We start from the raw sequence: 21,376 nt of genomic DNA, 5'->3' as shown, positions 1-21,376 counted from the left end.
CAGCCCCCACACAGGCTGTGCTCCACACCACAAACTCCCCGGGCCAAGAGGGTACCTGGATGAGGATCCGAGCCCTGTGTGATGGAAACGGGGCTGGGTGGGTTCATTAAAACATATATCCCTTTACCAAATCTCTTCTGGGAGGATTTCACTGTACATACAAGATATGAATAAATTACTCAACAGTAACTTTATTCTGATCATTCAAATACTCAAAACGGGCTCTGCAAAGTACTAAACACCCAGGGAACTAAACTAAAAATGAGATTAGTTTAAAATGTTCTAAGAAAAGACTTCAGTCATGGGGGTTTGCTTGTTTTTAAGAGGTAACATGGGAGAAAAACCACCTCTTGGGAGTTTTTCTTACCAGAAAGAGAAATATTGGCCATTTGAGCTGTGGTTACAACAGATAAAACCTGGAGTGGTGGGAATATAAGCTAAATAACCAGGCCAGCTCTCTGCTCATTTCAGCATCACTCGCTTTGGTGAACAACTAAGTGATGCCACAGAGATTTGGATCCATGGATTGAGCCAGCAGAGCTGCACAGGATTTGCAGTCGCATCACCTTGATGGAATTCCTTAAATAAAAAAAAAGGTTTAATTTGAAGAAGTTAGGGCTGGGCAGTCTCCTCTTCCCAGCCAGGAGAGTAAAGTCAACACTTAATTGAAACAGAACTGATACAAACAAGCTGGAAAATAAAAAGTACAGTTGGCAGCTCTCCTCTGCATCTGCCCAGAGGAAACTGCCGCCCTCACTCCCAGCCAGCCGCACGTGGGACACTGGGACACTCAGTTTGATGAGTCTGGGAACAGCCTGGGGCAGGACAGTAGGCCTTGGGTCGGGGGAGGAGGAAAGAGGGGGAAAAAGGAAGGACAATATACATGCATACACGGCTCAGGGTATCCCAAAGCCCTGAGTGTGCCGGGCAGGAGAACCTCCCCTCCACGTGCAGCGCTTCCCCTGGCACAGGCTCTGACCTGCACAGGGGTGTCCCCTCAGCTCGGCTCAGGCTGTGGAGCCCAGAGCAAAAACACCAACTTAAAAACCAGGATATCAAAACCATCGGCATGAGAGGAGTGCTGGAGCAGCCCGGACACGAGGAAGCAGCTGTGAGGACATCTTAAAGGGAAGGACAAAATAAAAATTCCAAAGCCAGGCTTGATCTTGGAACTCACCGTGTTCTAGAAAGGAAAATGACACTCTCAATTCACAGCAAGTCCAAGAGAGGAGCAAAGTGGGAATTGGGAGTTTATTGAGCCTCTGCTGAAGGGTCTGGCGTCAGGAGGAACAGCCTGTTCCCTCAGGACAGGAGCTGGAGCCTCACACCCAGCACGTTCCCTGCGGTGCCTTGGGACCGTCCTTGGCTGATTGGAACCTTCCACGTTATCGTTTACAAGGAGGGAGGGGAGGGATTACAGGTGGAGTTTCAGGACCAGCTTGCAATGACCCTTCTTCCTGCCAGGCCAGGGAGCACAGTGTCCTCCCTCCCGCCGAGCAGCCCCGTCCCGGGGGCCTGGCTGACCTCCCGGAGGCCAGGAGACACCGGACACAGCAGGTCACCCGGGACGCCAGCCAAAAAGCAGGACAGATGTGTCAGAATCCGTATTTGGCTTGAGTCTGCCGTCTGCTGAGCTTGTTTTCAGACCATGTGTTTTTCAGTTCCAGTTCCCTCTCCTTGGCCTGCAGAGATGGAGAGGATGCTGTTACCCTCCGTGTTTCAGTGACTCAGCAGCATTCCGGCCTCCTCCGGCCCCACTCATGCGGATTACGGAGCCCTTCAGCCAGAAGCCTCGTTACAGGAGTTAGCATAATCATCCTGACAGAGGCCTGGATTAATTGGGATGCACAGGCATTTCATTCATGCTGAAAAGCAGCTTCTCGTGGGGATGGGCTCGCCAACCCCGGGGCAGAATCCAGCACAGGATCCCAGAGCCTCGGAACATGCAGGAAGGGCAAAGCAAAGCCGAAAGCTCAGGACTGGGACCCCCTCAGGGCCAGGATTCACCTCTGGCCCCACTGGGTCTCACTGGGACTCGGGGGGTTCTCGGGGACAGTTCCTGGCCCCCAGCTGCTGCAGGGGCAGCTCCACCAGCCCAGCCTCGTGTTGCCAAGCATCAAACCCTGCAGTTCTGCCTGGGTCAGCTCCTACACCACAGGGAGGCCACTCACCTGATGGATCAGGTACGTGATCTGGTGTTTTCTCCTTTGCTGTCCTGTGGGCTGATCTCCTTTTTTCTAGAAAGCAGAAAGAGGTGAAGTGTTCAGCCTGGAGAGACGCTTCCCTGGACAGCAAACCAAGACAAGGGCCTGCATGCAGCCATCCCAAGCAGCATTTGTTCCCTATTAAACTGCAGATTCCTTTGGCTGAAGCACTTCCTGGCTGGCCCTCCCCACCCACATGTCGTGTTCTGGGGAACTCTGCTGGTCTCCCACAGGTCATTATTTACCAGGTCCCTGTTCCCCTCCCTGGTGACTGCCCAGCACCCACCACAGCTCCAGATGAGGCTGATGTGGGCACTGAGCAGAGGCTCCAACCCCAGCCCTCACCCTCCACCCCACCTTGCTGAATGACTTCATGGTCTTCTCCTCTGTCAAGGATTTGGTCAGCCACTGCTGGGCCCCGCTCAGCTGGTCGTCACCTTTGATGTCCACAAAGTTGATCTCTTCCCTCCCACGATTCCGCTTGCCTTGCAGACGCTTGAACTGAAGGAAGAACAGAACAGCTGGAACTACACCAAACACTGACCTGACTCAAGGCACAGCAACAGTTTTCCAGCCAGGGTTTTGATCTTTCAGAGAATTTTGTTTCGCTGTACATCAGAGTATCTAAAACTACTTAGCATGAAGGTTATAATCTCACTTTCCTACAGCATTTACTCCTGCTTCCAGACTTGCTCAGGAGACCTTTGGAGTCCCGAGTCTCTCACTTTAAGAGCCACAGAAGAACCTCAAGTTTTGCTGCCAACACATTCACTGGGTCTGTACCAGCCACAGTGTGGCCACAGGACCAGGGCAGTGCCCATCCCCTGTCCTGGCACTGCTGATGCACCTTCAGTCCTGGGGTCAGTTTGGGGCCCCTCATGACGAGAAAGAGATTGAGGAGCTGGAGTGTGCCCAGAGAAGCAAACAGAGCTGGGGAAGGAGCTGGAGCACGAGGGGAGGCTCAGGGGAGACCTTCTGGCTCTCCACAACTCCTTGACAGGAGGGTGCAGCCAGTGAGGGGTCAGGCTCTGCTCCCAGGGAACAAGGGACAGGAGAAGAGAAAATGGCCTCAAGCGGTGCCAGGGGAGGATTAGGCTGGATAGAGAGAAAGTTTCTACACCCAGAGGGTTGTCCCGTCCTGGCACAGGCTGCCCAGGGCAGTGGTGAAGTCCCCATCCCCAGAGGGATTTAAAAGCCGTGTGGATGTGGCACTTGGGGACATGGTTTAGTGATGGCCTTGGCAGTGCTGGGGAATGATTGCACTTGATGGTCTTGGAGGCCTTTTCCAACCTCAGGAACTGATTCGATTCTATTCTATTCTATTCTATTCTATCCTATCCTTATCAGGCCTGCAGACCCAGCTGGAGCAGGAGCCCAGCAGACTGTGGGAAGGACTCCACACGTCCACCACACAGGACGAGATCCCCCCAGAAAAACCACCCAGCCCACGCCACCAGAAACACAGGACGTGCTGGGGGGCAGGGCTGTGGCTGCCAAGTGGCTCCTGTGTTCTGGCAGAGCTCAGAGCCAAATTCCACAGGGGGACAGACAGTGAAGTGCCAACCGCTTCGTCGTCGATGAAGGAGGAGTCGGTGCTCATCTCCTGCGGCGGGGCCTGCGCTGGTTCCACCTCTGGGTAGTACCCGCTGCTGTAGTAATCCTGGCAGGGAAAGGGAAACCAGCTGGTCACGAGAGCAATCCTGGAGCATCACTGAGCCATGGACCTGCCCCGTGGGCCGATTCCATCAGAGGGACAAACCAACAAATGCTTTGAGGGACTTTTCACAAGGCTCTGGAGTGACAGGACAGGGGGAATGGCTTCCCACTGCCAGAGGGCAGGATTAGATGGGATATTGGGAAGGAATTCCTCCCTGTGAGGGTGGGGAGGCCCTGGCACAGGTTGCCCAGAGAAGCTGTGGCTGCCCCTGGATCCCTGGAAGTGTTCCAGGCCAGGTTGGACGGGGCTTGGAGCAGCCTGGGATAGTGAAGGGGCTGGAACTGGATGGGCTTTAAGGTCCCTTCCAACCCAAACCAGTCTGTGATTCTATGAATTATTAGAAACAACCTGGGCTCAGACACGAGCTCCAGTGAGCCCTGACTCTGCACCCTCACATCCAGGGCATTTTCACAGGAGTGCACCTGTCAAACATCTGTCCAGCAAAGAACATCTGGAGCTCTCACACCATAGGAATATCCACTCGTGCCCAGTGCTGTGGCTCCCTGTCCCAGGTATCTTGGGCTGGATTCCCTGCCCCATGTCCCAAGTAGCTCCAAAGGGCTGGATTCCCAGGAGCACCCAGTAACTCACTTGAGCCCCTCACTCCACCTCCGGCCAGTGAACCCACCTGGTAGTAGCTCCCGGGCTCGCCGTAGGCTGGGGGGAACTGGCCATACGGGTGGCTGCCGTAGTCCTCGCCGGGTTTGGGTGCCCAGCTGTGCTGAACTCCGCTGGAGCCCGCGCCCGTCTTGAACTCCAGAGGGGCGTTAGCGGCCGCGTCCTGGAACTGGGGCTCCGGCTCTGTCCCGGGCGGAGGGTCCTCCGACCCCCCCGTGCCGGGGTACAGGTAGGGCTCGGCGCCCGCGGCACTGGGCTCGCTCCTGTCGGACAAGGAGAAGTAGTTCTCTGGCTGCACCTCCTCGTCGCTGTCCTCCTCCTCCTGGGTGATCTGTTTGGTTACCTGCAGCGCCGCGCTCTTGGCCGCGGCTTTGATCGCCGACGGGGACGGAGTTGTGGGCACGGCCGGCTTGGGCACGGGTTTGGCTTTGGAGGAAGAGCTTGGGGCCTTGGCAGGCTTGGAGTCAGAAGCGTTTTCTCCTGCTTTCCTCGAGAAGGCGTAGGGCAGGAGTAACCGATTGGTCTCTTTCACTGTCATGTTTTTGGGCTGAGGAAGCAAAGCGGACAAGCCGGAGCCCTCGCTGCGTCCCTGGTGAGACCCACGCAGGACAAACGCACCACAGAAAGAAAAGAGTGAGATTATTCACTTTTCCTGACTTCCTGACAATCATCCCCCCAGTTCTAACACCACCTGTGGGTTTCCCGCTGCTTGGCCACTCTGAACACACGGCACAAGAGGCCAAGGGGATTTTGAAGGGAAATGAGGTACTTGCAAATATCTGCCCAATTCCCAAATTAATGCCTCTTTTGCCAAGATTTGAATTGGTGAAATTGCCCAAAAAAAAAAGGACTTGAAAACCCACAGGATTTCAGGAATATCCCTATAGCCACGAGGTGATCAGAGTGGATGATTTACGCAAGTGGAAGCCCAAGACTGGTCGCAGTCCAACACTTTTTCCAGTGACAATTGTTTAACTGAGTGCCCTTGTTACCTACCTGAAGAGTATTCTTCTTCTTTGCTGGTTCATCTTCCTCTGAATCTGACTGAGAGAGAAAACCAGAGCTCAGCACAACCTGAGATGGTAAACTAAAGAAGTTGTGTTAATAAATCCCAGGAAAATAAACCCAAAGAGATGGAAGACCTCCAGGTGCACAGCAGCAGGTCAGGGCTCTCCTTCAGAGGGACAGACAACAACAGAGTTACTGGAGGGGAAGCACAAACCACACAAAGGGTGTAAATTTCCCTGCAGGGATACAGAGAATTGTTCCCAATAATGCTGGAATTGCCAAATATCCAGTTAAAATTCGAGTGGAAAGCCTGGTTGACATCTGCAAAGGCCCTAAGTATCCTTATATTTTCATGGCTCCTCAGAGAACTTGGAAGAGGCAACAAGGATTGAGGGCTTGTGCCAGTTTACCTCCAACCCATAAACCAGGGAAAGACAAGGAATGTGTGTAAACAAAGAGAGCTGGGAGTGACTGTAAACCCACGTGTTGGTTTGGGAGAGAGGACACACTGCAGCTGCCCTGGGGAGGGGCATCCCCTGGTTCATCTCCAGGGGATGAACTACAGCGATGGGAGGGATTTTAAGGAGAAAGAGGGAACAACTGAGGACATCAGTCACAGGTCAGGGGACCTCCAGGAATCCCAAGTGGGAACTGCTCAGAGCAGCTCCAGTTTAAGGTACTTTCTGTCCCTTCAACATTCACTTGCTCAACACTGACAACATGCAGGATGTGTGGTCAGAGCCCACCAGGCAGAGCACGGAGAGGGGTAAAGCAGGAACAAATCCCTGTTTGTTCCAGCTGCCTGGAATCACACCACACTGCTGCAAGGAGGTAGGTGAAAAGTGGCTGTGACGGGCTGGGATATCCTTCACCCCTCTGTCCCAAAGGCTGAACCTCCAGAGCTCCGGGTCTGGAATCTGCCAGACTGGGATGGTCATCGGGAGCAGGGTGGTTCAGGAAGGGATGGGGAACCTGTGTCCTCTCCCCCTCTTCCCCTGACTCCCCCAGACTCTTCCAGCAAAGCAACAGCACTGACTTCCTCTGGGCTCCCCCAAAGTGCTGCCAGGTCACTATTAATGGACACTGTTTATAAATCTTTCCTCGAGCCACCCATCCCCATGGAAATGACCCCAAGCTTCCAGTTCAGCTCTTCCTACAGCCACAGGCACTCCTGTCACACCAAAACCAGCAACATGATTGTCACCTCCACATGACAACAGGCCAGGCTGGGGTGACCTGGTCTCATGGAAGGTGTCCCTGCCTGTGGGCAGTGTGGAACAGGATGAGTTTTAAGGGTCTCTTCCAACCCAAACCACTCCAGGATTCCAAGTGCTGGTTTAGATGAGATATTAGGAAGAAATTCTGTGAGGATGCTGAAGCCTGGCACAGGGCGCCCAGAGCAGCTGTGGCTGCCCCATCCCTGGAAGTGTCCCAGGCCAGGCTGGACAGGGCTTGGAGCAAGCTGGGACAGTGAAAGGTGTCCCTGCCCATGGCAGGGGAGTGGAACAAGATGAGTTCTAAGGTCCCTGCCAACCCACATAGAATCCACGATTCTATGACAGTGCTGTCCCAGAGGAAATGAGCAGTGGGGAGAGGATGAAACCTGATCAGTGGGGATCCCGAGTTAAAAACCAGGGGGACAGGGACCTGCCTTTCCCTGCTCTCACTGTCTGGGTTCACAAGCCCTGCAAGGCACAGTAAACACACACACACACAAAAAAAAACCAACACAAAATGAGAGGGAAATGGTCACCTATAAGTTTGGATGATGCCTGAAGCCTTTAGATAAACAAGCAATAAATTGCCCAAAAAATCTATCACCTGCACAGCAAACAAAAGACTTTTTTGGGCTACAACGCCCTGCAGCTCCACATCATCAACTCGTTAACTCCACGAATAAAGAAGGGTGCAGATAATCTGGGTTTGGCTGCATTATGATTATAAATAAGGTTTCTATATCAGTTTAATTCTGCAAAGCGCTTTAGGATTAGGGCAGGCAGCCAGGACAAATCTCCCCGTGGATGACACAACAATAGATCCCGGTACCTCGGTGTGAGGGAGCGAGGGAAGGGACCCGCGGGGGGAGGTTTCACCCCCGAAGGGCTCGAGCAGGGGGTTTGTTCCATACTCACATCCCCCTTGTGCAGCTCGGGCGCCGCGATCCGCACCGGCTCCGTCCTCTTCTTTGGCTTGGGGAGGCCCAAACCCGCCCCGGGGGAGGCAGCGGGGGGCGGGCTGAGGGGGGAGGCGGCGGTGGCCGCATTCCTGGGGGGCGGCAGAAGGAGCCCCCTCGGCCGGGGGGGCTCCGCGGCCCCGTCCCCGCTGGCGGCCTGCTCCGGGGGACTCTCGGCTCCGGCCTGCCCCGGCGGGGCGCTGCCGAAGCCGCTCACGGCGGGCGGGGGGCCCATGAGGAACGCCGGGGGCACGGCGGGGGCTCTGGGCGGGGGCAGCGCGGCGAAAAGCCCCCGGGACGAGGGCTGCTCGGCTGCGGCCGGGGGAGAATCGGCGGCTTCCTCCTCCTCGCCCGCAGGCTCCTCCGCATCGCTGTCCTCCTCGCTGCTAGCGTAGGCCACGAGGGACATGGCCCCAGGGAGGGCGGCCCTTCGCGGGCAGCAGCCGCTACGCGAGGCCGGGGATCCACCCTCCGCGCTAGGCCGCACCGCCGCCGCGCCTTCAGCGCCCGCAGCGGGGAGGAAGGGGCGGGCGGGGGCGAGGCTACGCCGCCATGGCGGCCCCTCCCCGTGCGGCGGCGGGGCCGCGGAGCGAGGCGAGGCGACGGCGGCGGCTCCGCGCTCCCGGTAATGGCTGCCGGCAGCGCCCCGCTGCCCGCGCTGCAGCGACGCCGGACTACAACTCCCGGCGTGCCGCGCGAGCAGCGACGCGCCCGCCCCCCGATGTGCCCCGCCGCGAGGCGCCACGGGAAATGTAGTCTGTGGTGCCACGCGGTGGGACCCCCGTGCGGGACCGGGACAAGGCCCGGGCACAGGGGGGATGCGGGAAGGGCCCGGGGGACGGGACGGAACGGGACGGGGACGGGTATGGGGATAAGGATGAGGAAGAAGACGAGGATGAGGAGGCGGGAGAGCCCAACCCACCCGCGCCAGGCCACTCGATTCATTGCCAAACCGAGCCCTGAGCTGGGACTGAGGCTCCCGGTGTGTCCCCGGCGCCCGGTGCGGCGTCACTGTGGGATACAGACCGGGGGTCTGCGGGGGCTCTCCCTGCCTTTCATCCTGGGGTAGTTTGGGGTAGGATCAGTGCTGTGAGCCCCAGCGGAAGCTGCTGGACTGGGATGCAGGAGGCCTGGCCAGGACCTGGTTTATCCCTCCGGCGCTTTGCTGATTTTCGGTTTGACGCCTTTGACCTCCTTCTGGGTCGTTCTGGCCTTAATAAGCAGTGAGCTGGGCTCGAATTTGGGTCCCCAACACCCAGGGAAGCGATTTGCAGAGCTGCTGTGAAGTACCGGCACAAGTAATTAAAGCAAAATGGAGATAAATGAGGAGCGTATCCCGAACCCTCTGTCGTTTGGAACGGTGTGAAATCCAGCCAACGTGCCCCGTCCCACCCCTCCTGGCCTGTTCTGGAAGGCTGAGGAGTGTTAAAAATACAGTATTAAAAATAGGCATTGAGGCCTTGGGGAGCGGGAGGGACAGGCACGGGAGGATTCCAGGAGCTGGGACACACGAGTTAGGTTTTCCCCCACTCCTTACACGGCTGTGACCTGGGAGGGCAAAGCCAAGCGATCCCAGCACAAGGACACTGAGGAGGAGGACGAGGAGAAGGAAGGTGTCCCTGTGGCCACGGAACTGGTCTGGCTCGCAGAAAGTCCCGCCTGTGTCAGCCTCTCTTCAGCAACCCCTTTCCCTGAGAATATGGGTTCCATATCCACCAGAAACAGCAAGACTTTGTCTTTGCTGTGACACACACGAGTGCGGCCACTTGAAGAGCGAACACCCATCACAGGGGCTGAACCCCAGAGCATGTCAAAGCCCTCTCACAGCTCCACCAAACCGCTCTAAAAATCCAAAGGAAACCAGAATGGAGATGGGGATTTTTGTGGATCAGGTCCACTGTTGCTGTCACTTCCCCAGCAAAACAGAGTCATAGTTTGAGCTGGAAGTGACCATAAAGATCATCCTGGGGATTGGTTGGGATCTTCCTGGCAGATTTTTTTCACTCCTTCCTAAGTGTCTGGGTTTGTAAATTTTTAGGATTTAGGAAAGGGAAAGGGGTGATGCCCTGAGAAGCACAGAGTGGTTCAACCACCCCAAGCTCTAATACAAGGCAGCCCTCATCCTCTGCCAAGGAAAATCAACAAGGACTCTGGCAGGGAGAGGAGGGACCCAGTTTAAACAAGGTCTGGCTCCTGCTGTGCAGAAGGAGGGAGGAATCCTTGTTTCCCTCGGCCTTTGTCCATTTTTCCATTGCAGGTGGAGATTCCTTGAGACTGGTCTCACCCCGAGGCAGCAGGATCCTGCTGTCAGCTGTGACCCTGAGGATTATTTATTTGTGTTACTTTGCAGCTTGCTAGCAGAAATTAAGCCAAGGAAAGCACACGGGGATGGAAAGAAAAGAGCCCAGCCCAGGAGCCCCGACTGCCAGGTCAGGGTGGAGGTTCTGGTCTTGCAAATGACTTAATCTGTGTTTAATTTAATCCCAGGTATTTGCTTGGGCCCAGCTTGCAGCCCCTCACCCCAACAGGGACAGCAGCACCCAGGTTTGGTCTGAAGCTGGGACCAAGGTGATGATTTATTTACTCCCCTGGTGACTTCGTCACCCTGTAACCCCACGCCGAGGCTGGCTAGGGCCCAAACTTCCTACCCAGGCATCCAGAGATTTCCCCTGCACCCTGAGCAATCCTGGGAGCTCCAGCCCAGGCTCTGCAGGACAGGGGGTTTCTAAGGAAAAATTCTTTGTTCTGCTGGGGGTGAATGGGGCAGCTCGGCCGAGGGGACCCTGGGTGGGCACCAAACGCTCCCAAGCCTTGATTTTCTCTCTTTTCAAAGGCTGACCTCCCTCTCCCATCACATATTCAGCTGCAGCCAGGATGTGGGTTTTAGGGATGCTGCTACACCCGGGTTTACATCGTCTTACACTGGGTTTACACTGGTTTTGCACTGGTTTACACCAGTTTTGCCCTGTTATGCATGGGTTTAGACTGGCTTTGCACTGGTTTGCACCAGTTTTGCACAGTTACACATGGTTTTACAACATTTTCGCACTAGTTTGCACGTTTTGAACTGTTTTACATGGTTTCTCCATGTGTGTTGTTTTACAGCAATTGTGCACCCTTTTTACATAGGCTTACACTGGTTTTGTACTGTCTCATGCAGCCTTTACCCTGTTTTGCATTGGTTTAAAATCAGTTTTGCACTGTTTTACGCGATTGTATGCCGGTTTTGCACTGTTTTACAGCGTTTTACACCATTTTGGTGCTGTTTTACACTGCTTTTGCACTGTTTTACACGTGTTCTTCACGGTTTCACATTATAGTTATGCACCGTTTTACATGTTTTTACACCATTTCGGTGCTGGTTTACACTGCTTTCGCACTGCCTTACACCGGGTTCACGCCCGTTTTCCGCTGGTTCACATCGATTTCGCACGCCGTAACACCAAATTCGCCCCGGTTCCACGCCGAACCCACAGCCGGGCGTCCCTCTGGTGTCACCCCGGGCGCGTCCCCGCTCCCTCGTGACACATCGCGGCTGGAAGCATCCACACCCCCTCCGGGGCCACCTGCAGCCGGGCACATTTCGGGCGCCGCTCGCGTTTTTGGGGGCTGGCTCCGCGCACGGCGCACGCGGCCCCGTGGGCGGGCGGTGGGTGTGCGCGCCCAGGCAGCGCTGCCGAGCCGGCGAGCTCCGAGCGCATCCACCGGGAGGAGGAGGAGGAGGAGAGGAGGAGAGGAGGAGGAGGAGGAGGAGGAAGGGGAAGGGTGGGGGGGGGGGGGTGGCGGAGGGAGGGAGCAATTGAATTTCAAACACAAACAACCGCATGGGGCTCGGGCCCTCCGCTGCTGCGCCGCGCCGCCGCTGACCCCGGCGCCGCCGCCGCCCCCCGCCCGGGCTCCGCGCCGGGGGGCAGAGCAGCCGCTGCCTCCGCGCCTCCCCCCTCGGATTAGGGAGGTGGGTTTTTTTTGTTTTGTTTTGTTGGGTTTGTTTTTTTTTTTTTTTTTGGCTAATCCCTGCCTCGCCGGGTTTTGCCTCCCAAACTTCATCCCTACCCCCCTCTTCCCCCCCCCGACCCCCCGCCCGCTCCCCCGGTCCCGGGAGGAGCCGCCAGCCAAGATGTCCCGGTCCAACCGGCAGAAGGAATACAAATGCGGGGACCTGGTCTTCGCCAAGATGAAGGGTTACCCGCACTGGCCTGCCCGGGTAAGGAGCTGGGGAAGGGGTGGGGGGGCGATGGGACCCACCGGTGCCCCCCCGGTGCTCTCTCCGGTGCTCCCCGTTGCATAACGCGGGCGGCCGAGGTGCTCCGGGGGATGGGGGGAGGGGGCGCACCGGGGTCAGGCTCCCCCCGTGTAACGGCGGGGGGGTGTGTCCACACTGGGGTCAGGCTTCAATCCCCCCCCCCCTTTCCCCTTCCACCGGGGCCGGGGTCCAACTTTACCGGCACCTTATGTAAGGCCGGGCCCGGCGGACTTGGGGGTTACTCGGTACCGAGGCTTGGGGAGGCGCTTTCGGGACATTTCGTTGGGCTTGGGGGGATTTCACGTGTTGGAAACAACGTCCCGGGCTCCCCCGGGCCCCTTTTGTGCTGTTTATTCATTTCTCTCCCGAGGGGGGTCACGGGTGGGGACCGCGTGGCTTTTGCCACCGCGTGGGAGTGGGAACCCCCCTTGGGCTGGCCGGTGACCGGGGCCGCATCCAGCACCGGAGCACGAGGCTGGGCCAGCCCGGGCTGAGCCCCTCCCCGGGGTGACCCCCCCGCTACCGGGGGTCCCTTCTCCACGTGGGGCCGCACCACGACCCCCTTCCCGCTCCGCTGCGAGACCCGGGGGAGGGGCCAGGTCGCTCCCCCTCCGCTTCACTGATGATCTGGGGGAGACCGGGGGGGGGGGGGTTCAGCCAAACCCCCCCGCCCTGACCTCGCCGGCAGGTCCCCCGAGCGTGTCCCCCGGCTCTTCGTGGCCTTACCTCTTGCCACGGGTGCCAGAGAGGTGCCAGCGCTCGCCGGGAGTTTGGCTTTAGAAAATCGATAGAATTACTGAGGACTTAGGACGGGGAGAAGGGGGGCCGTGCGTACGGGGAGGGTGGGGGTGAGGGGGGGTCGATGCCCCACCATGTGCCGGCCCCGGCACTGCCCCCGGCTCACTCCCACCGGAGAGGGTCCCGGGCGTCCCTGAGCGTGCCGGGGGGGTTCGTGCCGTGAGCCCGGGACCCCTGGGATGAAGCCCAGAGCCATGAGGGCCGGATCCCCGGCCGGGGGCCGTGGGCAGCTCTGGCTATACAACACGGCGCTGGTTATTTTTAAGCGGTTGATGATGCAGTTTAAAATTTCCTTGGAGTGTTTCCCCCCCCCACACACACACACTCTTCTCCCGGCCTTGCTGCAAAGGGCACTGGGGCTGCCTGGAAACCCCAAATTGAGCGGCAAAGGGGAGGAATGGCGCGGTGGGCTTTAAAGGCCGAGGATCCCCCCCATCCCCTCCTCCTTCCCCTCCCGGATTTGAATAACTTTTGTTTGGTTTGTCGGGTTCTGGCGGGGAGGCCGGGAGGGGGTTGGGAGCCGTTCGGATTTGGCACTGGCCTCCCAACGCGCATTTGAAAGCGGCTTTGCGAGGAGGAGCCAGAGGGATCCCTGGGAGCCCGGCGCCTGCTTCCACCGCCGCCTGCTTCTCCACCGCAGCTTCTCTCCGGGGGAAAGCGATGCTCCCCTGGCCCCCAGACCGGGCCCGCTGCCTCGCCCTCCTCCACCCATCTCATCGCAGCGGGGCTCGGCCCCGCTTCCCGAAAAGCCCCTGGGCCGGGTGCCCCCGCCGGGGGTGACGCCGGGTCGGGGCTCGCAAAGCCTCGTGCCGGGCTCAGCTCCCGGGGACCGAATTAGCGCCTGAGTGCGCCCAGGCCCGCTCGGGTTTCACGCCCCACTCGTCTCCCGGCGCCTGCTTTCGCCACCACCATCATGGCAGGAGCGTTTCGGGGCTGCTGGGGCAGGCAGGGAACAGGTTTTCCCCCTCTGGAAGCAGCAGGAGGTTGGGCTGCCCAAGCCCAGGGGTGCTGGCAGATCGGGGGAAGGGGGGGTTTGGAGTGCAGCCCTCCCCACCGTGACTAATCGGTCAGGGCGAAGCAGGCAGGGCTTGCCCGTGACTAATCAGGTGCTGTGATGAAACGTTACCCGGCCACGCGTGGCGTTTGCTGGGATATTTGTTTCCAGCCAGGTGTGGCTGGAGCAGAGAGATACGGGAAGAAATGGAAGGGGGAGCTGGCAGCGCTGCGGGGGGGGGGGTTGTTCCTCTGACCTATTCCCTGGGGATGGCACCTGGCACCGTCCCCCACCATCAGCAGCTCAGCCCCCGCCTCCAGTGGAAACTTCTCCCTGAGAAGGGTGGCATTAAACAGAGGGGAAACTGAGGCACGAGAGTGGGGAGATGAGTAGCTGACACGTGCAGGATGATGCTTGCCTCCCTCTTCCCCTCGCCCCTTCTCTGCAGGGTCCCTGATGCCGGACCCTCGTTATCACCTCCTCGTTGGTGCTTCCCTGCTGCTGTGGGCAGATCCGCAGCCCCTCTTCCATTACAGAGCTCTGGGACAGCACGGGAGCGCGGCAGGGATGAAGCACCAGCACCACGCTGGGGATCCTGGCACCACCGACATCCCCCTTCCCGAGCATCTCCTGTTCCCATGGCCAGGTGTGCGCTGGGGTCAGGATCCTGCTGGCCGTACCCTCTGGAGCAGGCTCTGGGTAATTTGGTGCTCATTGCCAGCCTGGTGCTGGGATGGGGCCCAGCGATGGCCCCAGGGCTGAGGAGAGCCCTGGGAAGTGTGTGGGTGCAGCTGTGGCACTCGGGGATGCCACAGGCCCCCCACCCGGTGCATGTTCCCCCCCACCACGTGCTTCATCAACGGTGTGTGACCCACATGAATTAATTCCATTAATTCTCCTTCCTGCCAGCCAGCTCCTTGCTGCCAGCCTTGTCCTGCAGTGGGGAAACTGAGGCAGGGAGGGGGCTGCTCCCAGCCCCCGTGGGCAGTGCAGGGCAGGCTGCATCCAGCCGTGCTCCATGGGCCAGTTGCAAAGGTGAAGAGCAGAGGTTGGGGGCAGAGTCCAGAGCGGGGTATGTGTCTGTCCCTCCCCTGCCACGCTCCAGAGCTTCCCCTCCTGGGGGACCTGTCCCAGCCCATTTTCAGACCACCCCCAGCCCCCGGGTGCAGGTCCCCAGGCAAGGCCAGGCTGTGACGCCAGTGCCATTCGCAGGAGCGGGCGGGGGGACAGAAATGGGCACCGTGGACTTTACCCTGGCACTGTAGCCCTGTCTCCCCCCACTGCCACCGTCCAGCGAGCGACAGGGAGGGACAAACAGACATGGGCCGTGACGGTGCCACGAGCCCCGGGCCCCCATCATGGGGCAGTCTGGGCAGCCCAGGGTTTTTGGGTGGGTTTGCACCCGCCTGCACTATCGGTGTCCCCAACGGGGTGTCACCCGCCTGCCCCATGTCCCCACACCCCGGTCCCCGCCTGCCCACGCAGATAGAGCCACCGCATCCCCTCGGGGCGCAGGAGGGGCCGATAAAGGGCTGGTGCTGGCGGGAATGGGCTGTGCAGGGAATCCCACTGTCGGGGGGAATCCCAGCTTTCCCCTGTCCCATGCCCTCGGTCCACGGGCTGGGGACAGGCAGCAGTGGGCTGGGGACACAGTGCCACAGGGCAGCCATCCCCGTAGCTGCTGCCCTTGCCTCTGCAATTGTTGCCTTTCCTTGGGGAAGGAGCTTTGGAAACTTGCTGGGGGATCTCCATCAGGGTCCTGGCACTGCAGGGGGCTGTGGGGTCCCTGTCCAAGCCTGAGGGGGGTCTGGGTTCCTAGAGCCTGGGGGCCTCTAGGGCTGATGGGGCCTTTGCCACATTGTCCCAGGCGTGACCTGTAGGAACGAGGCCTGCGGGAAGCAGCAGCCCCGGCAGGGCTGGGCTGGGCTGGGCTGGCGGCCGCCCCTCTGAGTCACATCGTCCCCTCCTGTCCCCTCCTCCGCCGTCGGTGCCACGCGGGGATGGAGCTGCTGCTCCCAGCTGCCGCCATGGGCCAGGGTCCTGCTGGGGACGGGTGCAAGGGCCTGACTGACCTTTGCTCTGCTGGGGACCATCCCTGCTCCTGGAATGTCCCTGTGCCTGTGAGGAATGGGGGCATTGGGGCATGGCAGTGCCAGTAGCCCCAGGGCGCTGGGTGGGAGCACGTCACCAATCCTGAAACACCCCTGGGTCCTGCTGCAGGATGGCCTGGATGCCCCAAACCACATTTGGGCAGTGGGGATGGCACAAAGGCGCATCCCAGCCAGGAGTGGGACATCACACCGATCATCCACCACGTTCTGGTGCCTGTGCAGAGCCCCTCCCCATGTCTCATCCCCTCCATCTGCCCCTCAGCACAGGGGCACATCTTAGCTCCATTCCCAGCTCTGGGAAGGGAATCGGGAGAAACCCTTGGCCAGGTCCACCCTCAAGCACCGCATTTGGGATGGGTCGTGATGTGCTGGGAAGAAGAGGGGTAAAATGCAGGTGGCAGGAGTCCTGTCATGACACCCCAGCCCTGCTGGCTGGGGAAACTGAGGCTCAGCAAGCTGTGGGGATCATGGTGACTTAGGAAGGGTTGTGCCATGAGTCAGCAGAGCGCTGGGAACGGGACCCAGCACCTCGACCGTCTGCGCTGGCACCTTCCAGCCCGGTGACGTGCTGGCGCCTGCCCTGAGACCCCCACCTGCATCCTCGTTCAGCTCCTTCCACCTCCCTTTGAGGTTTTCTCAGGGAATTTATGGCTGCTGGCTGCAGGGGGGGTTATTTTTAGATGCTATAAAAAGCAGCCGGAGTTGCTTTCGCTCCGTTCCCGCTTGGCGCCTCGGGATTATTCACGCTCGGTGGAGCAGCACCTGCCTGTGGGCTTGGCACCGGCTGCTGCCTGACCCCACAGCCCTCGCCAGGCCGTCCCCTTGTCTGGTGACCCTGTTTCGGCCGGGGTGTCCCAGCAGCTGGACAGTGTCCCCCCAGGCACCCCGATCGCCATCGCTGGCCCAGGCTGGAGGCGACGCCTGTGGCTCCGCTGGCATCGCTGGCAGCGCCTGAATTTGCTGAGTGTGTCTGAGCTGGTCTAGACAAGAGCTTATGGGGAGAGGGGGTGGGAGAAGAGGAGCCCCTCTGGCCCCCACACCAGTGGGCACAAGCACTTGTTCTGTTGACCGCTTCTTGCCAGCGCTGTCTCCGGCCGGTGGGTGAATTCCCAAGGAATCGCATTTTCCTTTCCTGAGCTGTGCCCATCGATAGGACACTGGAGGGAGGTGATGTCCCAAGGTCTGAGGAGCCCCAGGGGTCTGTCTCTGCCCTCTCTTCTCACCCTGTCCTTTGTGTCGCACAGATTGATGAGATGCCAGAAGCTGCAGTCAAATCCTCCTCTAATAAGTACCAAGTCTTCTTCTTCGGGACCCACGAAACGTGAGTGGGAGCTGGGGCTTACAGGGCGGGTGGTGCCAGTGGATTTGGGAAAGGTGAGATCCCCCTGCTCGCACCCCTCACTGTTTTCTCCTGGCACAGGGCATTCCTGGGGCCCAAAGACCTCTTCCCCTATGAGGAGTGCAAGGAGAAGTTTGGAAAACCCAACAAGCGGAAAGGGTTCAGCGAAGGTTTGTGGGAGATCGAGAACAACCCCACAGTCAAAGCCTCCGGTTACCAGGTGGGTCAGGAGCTGGGGGGCCTCCATCTCACCTCCCCCCCCAGCCCATTCTTCCTTCCTGGGTGCCCTCTGTGAACCCCCCACGTTCCCACAGCCCACCCAGAAGAAGAACTGCCCCGAGGCGGCTGAGCGGGAGCCGGAGGGAGATGGGGAGAAGAAGGGCAATGCGGAGGGCAGCAGCGACGAGGAGGGGAAGCTGGTGATCGATGAGCAGTCCAAGGAGAAGAACGAGAAAGCCGGGATCAAGAGGAAAGCGGAAGATGCTTTGGAGGTACGGGATGGGCCACTGGGGATGGGGATGTGGGTGACCGGAGCTGGGCTGAGCCGAGCTCCCCCCGCCCAGGACTCCCCCAAACGCCCCAAGGATGCGGAGGGGCAGGAAGGGGACAAGAAGGTGGACAACGAAGAGGCCCCCAAGGAGGAGCCCAAAGGCAACCCGGGTGAAGGGGAGAAGAACAGTGACACCGCCAACGCGCCAGACACCAACGAAGCCAAGCAGGAGGGCAAGGAGGAGGTCAGAGACCACAAGGAGAGGTGAGGGTGGTGCGGTGACCCCTGTTCCCACAGCCCCCAGGCCTTGGGGGCATCCCTGGCACCACAGGGTCTGACCAAGGACCTGGATCTCTTCTTGGCCCCCGCAGCCTGTAGTGGCTTCCCCGGCGAGCTGATCCTTCCCTGCCGGGTCCTGGGTGCCGCCCCATGTCACCCACGCCGGCTCGTCGCGTCCGGAGCTCTGGACGAGAGAAACCACCCCAAAATGAAAATTCAAAAGGAAAAAGAAAGTAAAAAAAAAAACCTACAAAAAAAGAGAGGAATGCAGAGCAGCCCGGTACTGACCCCGAGTGCTCCGTGCCTGCCCTGCCGTGGGCGCACGCTTTGTATTAGTGATTCCTCGGGGCTGAGCAGTTGATTTGAAATAAAAGCGAATCTTGCCTTTTTAAACGCTTGCAGGCCCTGGGTTAGCCCCTGGACCCCCCTGCATGGGTGGTTTTGGGACCCTTTGGGCTGCCCAGAGAGGTGGGGCTGCTAGAGCCCCTCTGGCAGCTCTGGGGTGTGGGGAGAGAGCGCATGGACCAGGGGGAGAGATGGGGCTAGGGCAGGGAAAGGGCCAGGGAAAGGTTTTGGAGGGGAGCTAAACTAGGGACTACAGAATCATAGAATGCCCTGAGCTGGAAGGGACACAGAAGGATCGAGTCTTAGTCCTGGCCCTGCACAGGACACCTCAAAATCCCAGTGTCCAAGAGCATTGTCTAAACACTCCTTGACCTTTAGAATCATGAAATCATGGAATATGCTGAGCTGGAAGGGACCCACAGGGATCATCGAGCCCTGGCCTTGCACAGGACACCCTGAAATGCCCCCAGTCCCAAGGTCCTAGAGCGGTGTCCAAGCACTCAGCTTCTGGCCCGGAATAGTGGAATATCCTGAGCAGGAAGGGGCCCATCAGGATCATCGAGTCCAGCTCTGGGCCCTGCACAGGACACCCCAAAACCGCATCCTGTGCCCCAGGGTTTGTCCTTGAGCTCCTTGAGCTGTGGCCGGGTGGGGGCTGGGACCATTCTCTGGGCACCCTGTTCCACAGAAACCCAGCGAGGAGAGGCCAAACCGGGGGCATTTGGCCGTGCCCGGCTCCCCACGGAGGGGACAGCAGAGACCCTCCCCTGCCTTGGGACCAGGCCGGGAGACAGGGAGGGCAGCAGCAGAAAATGGAGCCGTGGCCGGGCGGGACTACAGCTCCCGGCAGCCGCTGCACCGCGGGCCGGGGGACACGGCGGGGCGGCGGCGGGACTACAGCTCCCGGCGTGCCCTGCGTGGCGGGACTACAGCTCCCGGCATGCGCCGCTGCAGGACTACGACTCCCGGCATGCCCTGCGCCGGGCAGGATACCCCCGCGGGCTCCGCAGCGCCCCCAGGCGGGGCCGCGCGTCACGGCAGTGCCAGTCCGCGCCTGCGCTGCGCCGGGCCACGCCCCCGGCCACGCCCCCCGTGGCCACGCCCCCCCCCCGCGCGGGAGCGGCGCGGGCCCCGCAGGTGAGCGGGGTTGGGGTCCGGGGTTTCTGTGGGGACCCGGGGGCTCTGCGGCGCTCTTTTTGGGGTGTTGGAGGGGCTTTTCCGGGGCTTGGGGCCCTTTGGGGGTGGCGGGGGCTCTGCCGGACGGCTGGGGGTCATTTCCGGCGGGGTGGGGGGGGTGTGCTCTGCGGGACCACTGGGTTCCCTTTGGGTGGTGGGGGGGCTCTACGGGTTCTCTTTGGGAGTGAGGGGGGACTTTGCGATATCCATGGGGCCCTTTGGGGGTGGAGGAGGCTCTGCCGGTGTCCCCTTTGGGGGAATGGGGTCTGTGGGACCCCTGGATCCCCTTTGGTGGGGTGCTGTCCCCGGCTGTGGGGCGCCTGTGTTCCCCTTTGGGGAAAGAGAGGTGTCTCTGTGACTCCTTGGTTCTCTTTGGGGAGTGGGAGGCTCTACGGATCTCCTTTGGGAGTAGAGGGTGTTTTGCAGGACACCTGGGTCCCCTTTGGGTGGGGAAGTGCCCTTTGGGGTCCCTGGGTCCCTTCGTGGGTGAGGGATGGCTCCGCCAGTACCTGGCTCCCCTTTGGGGCTGTGGGGCTCTGTTGGGGACCGGGTTCCCTTTGGGGGTGTGGGGGTGAGAGTCCGTGGGATCCCCGAGTCCCTTTTGTGGGGGGCTGCTCTGCCAGATGCTTCGATCCCCTTCAGGGGGGCTCTTCCAGGGTCTGGGTGGGTGGGGTGCGTTGGGACCTGATCCCCCTTTGGTGGTGGGCGGGCTCTGCCGGAGCCCTGCATCTCCCCGACCCCCCAACACACACGACCTTGGGGAGCAGGAGGGGTGTACCCAGGGGGCTCAGTGGCCCCCCTGACCTCCCAGTCGCCAGCACCATGCGGCTCTCGGCGCTGCTGAGTGCGGCACGGCCACGGTTGCCCCCGGGGTACCGGCACGGGATGTGGCCCCCCGACTCCATGGCCGCCCGGCTCCGCAACCCCCCGGGGCAGCGCCGCCGCAAGGTCTTCGTGGAACCCATCGCCAAGGACGACTGGAAGGTGTTTAAGGGTGACACGGTGAGGCTCCCCCTCCCCAGGCTCCCCCCTGGCTGGCAGCTGGGCTGGGGGTGCCATCTCTACCCCCCTCTCCGCCGCAGGTCCAGGTGCTGGCCGGGAAGGACGCAGGCAAGCAGGGCACGGTCACCCAGGTGGTGCAAGCCCGCAACTGGGTGGTGGTGGAAGGACTGAACACGGTGAGGCTGGAGCAGGGAGGGCTGGAGGAGGGTTTGGGGAGGCTGGGGTGGGTCCCGGGCTGTCTGTGACCCGCTGGCCCTCGCAGCACTATCGCTACATCAACCGCACGGCCAAGTACTCCGGGACCTACATCGCCAGCGAGGCACCGCTGCTGCTCAGCCAGATCTGCCTGGTGGACCCCGAGGACCGGTAACGGCCTGGGGGGGTGCTGAGGGGACCCCACTGCTGCCCCCCGCCTCGGTCCTGCCCCCCACCAACGCCGTGTGCCCGCAGGAAGCCGACAGAGGTGGAGTGGCGGTACACAGAGGAGGGCGAGCGCGTCCGCGTGTCGCTGCGCAGCGGCCGCATCCTGCCCGTGCCCCTGCAGCCACGCCAGGATGGTGTTGTCCCCGAGCAGTGGATTGGTGAGTGGGACGGCAGCGGAGGCTGAGGGGGGACGTGGCAGGGGACACGGGGTCAGCACTGTCCTCTCGCCCGCACAGATGGCCCCAAGGACACGTTGAAGGAGGATGCGCTGGCCAAGACGTACCGGCCATCCCTGAAGACGTTTGAGGAGGAGGTCATGGATGCCATGGGGATCGTGGAGACGCGCCGGGCCAAGAAATCTTACTGGTATTAACTGGGGGAGCTGGAAGCCCCCCGAGCCGGGCTCTGCAATAAACACCCCCCTCGATTTTCCGTGTTTGTGGTGTGCGGCGCTTT

General features: G+C 60.2%; 3 protein-coding genes across 4 annotated transcripts; 2 read left to right on the top strand and 1 right to left on the bottom strand.

The window, feature by feature from the left end:
- Positions 1-171: 171 nt before the first annotated feature.
- PRCC (proline rich mitotic checkpoint control factor) lies at positions 172-8,318 on the bottom strand. Its single transcript, XM_048288680.1, has 7 exons — positions 7,680-8,318; positions 5,536-5,583; positions 4,550-5,128; positions 3,769-3,864; positions 2,562-2,705; positions 2,172-2,237; positions 172-1,682 (listed from the first exon to the last, which is right to left on the bottom strand). Exons 1-7 carry the CDS (start codon positions 8,127-8,129, stop codon positions 1,596-1,598), a joined length of 1,470 nt encoding a protein of 489 aa, XP_048144637.1. The 5' UTR covers positions 8,130-8,318; the 3' UTR covers positions 172-1,595.
- Positions 8,319-11,590: 3,272 nt separating this feature from the next.
- HDGF (heparin binding growth factor) lies at positions 11,591-18,367 on the top strand. Its single transcript, XM_048288684.1, has 6 exons — positions 11,591-11,924; positions 17,111-17,187; positions 17,287-17,425; positions 17,520-17,696; positions 17,769-17,959; positions 18,067-18,367. Exons 1-6 carry the CDS (start codon positions 11,838-11,840, stop codon positions 18,071-18,073), a joined length of 678 nt encoding a protein of 225 aa, XP_048144641.1. The 5' UTR covers positions 11,591-11,837; the 3' UTR covers positions 18,074-18,367.
- Positions 18,368-19,399: 1,032 nt separating this feature from the next.
- MRPL24 (mitochondrial ribosomal protein L24) lies at positions 19,400-21,352 on the top strand. 2 transcript variants are annotated; one of them, XM_048288820.1, is made up of 6 exons: positions 19,400-19,456; positions 20,314-20,497; positions 20,578-20,673; positions 20,760-20,863; positions 20,948-21,078; positions 21,157-21,352. In XM_048288820.1, the coding sequence occupies exons 2-6, from the start codon at positions 20,318-20,320 to the stop codon at positions 21,291-21,293; spliced, it is 648 nt and encodes a 215-aa protein (XP_048144777.1). In that variant the 5' UTR covers positions 19,400-19,456; positions 20,314-20,317; the 3' UTR covers positions 21,294-21,352. The 2 variants fall into 2 exon arrangements, with proteins under 2 accessions (XP_048144777.1, XP_048144776.1); XM_048288819.1 differs by having other exon boundaries at positions 19,405-19,456; positions 20,307-20,497.
- Positions 21,353-21,376: the final 24 nt, after the last annotated feature.

Source organism: Corvus hawaiiensis, chromosome 29 (assembly GCF_020740725.1).
Source record: "Corvus hawaiiensis isolate bCorHaw1 chromosome 29, bCorHaw1.pri.cur, whole genome shotgun sequence".
In the NCBI taxonomy this organism is placed as follows: Eukaryota; Metazoa; Chordata; class Aves; order Passeriformes; family Corvidae; genus Corvus; species Corvus hawaiiensis.
The sequence above is the reverse complement of the archived record's forward strand: the minus strand, read 5'-3'. Positions and strand labels throughout refer to the sequence as shown.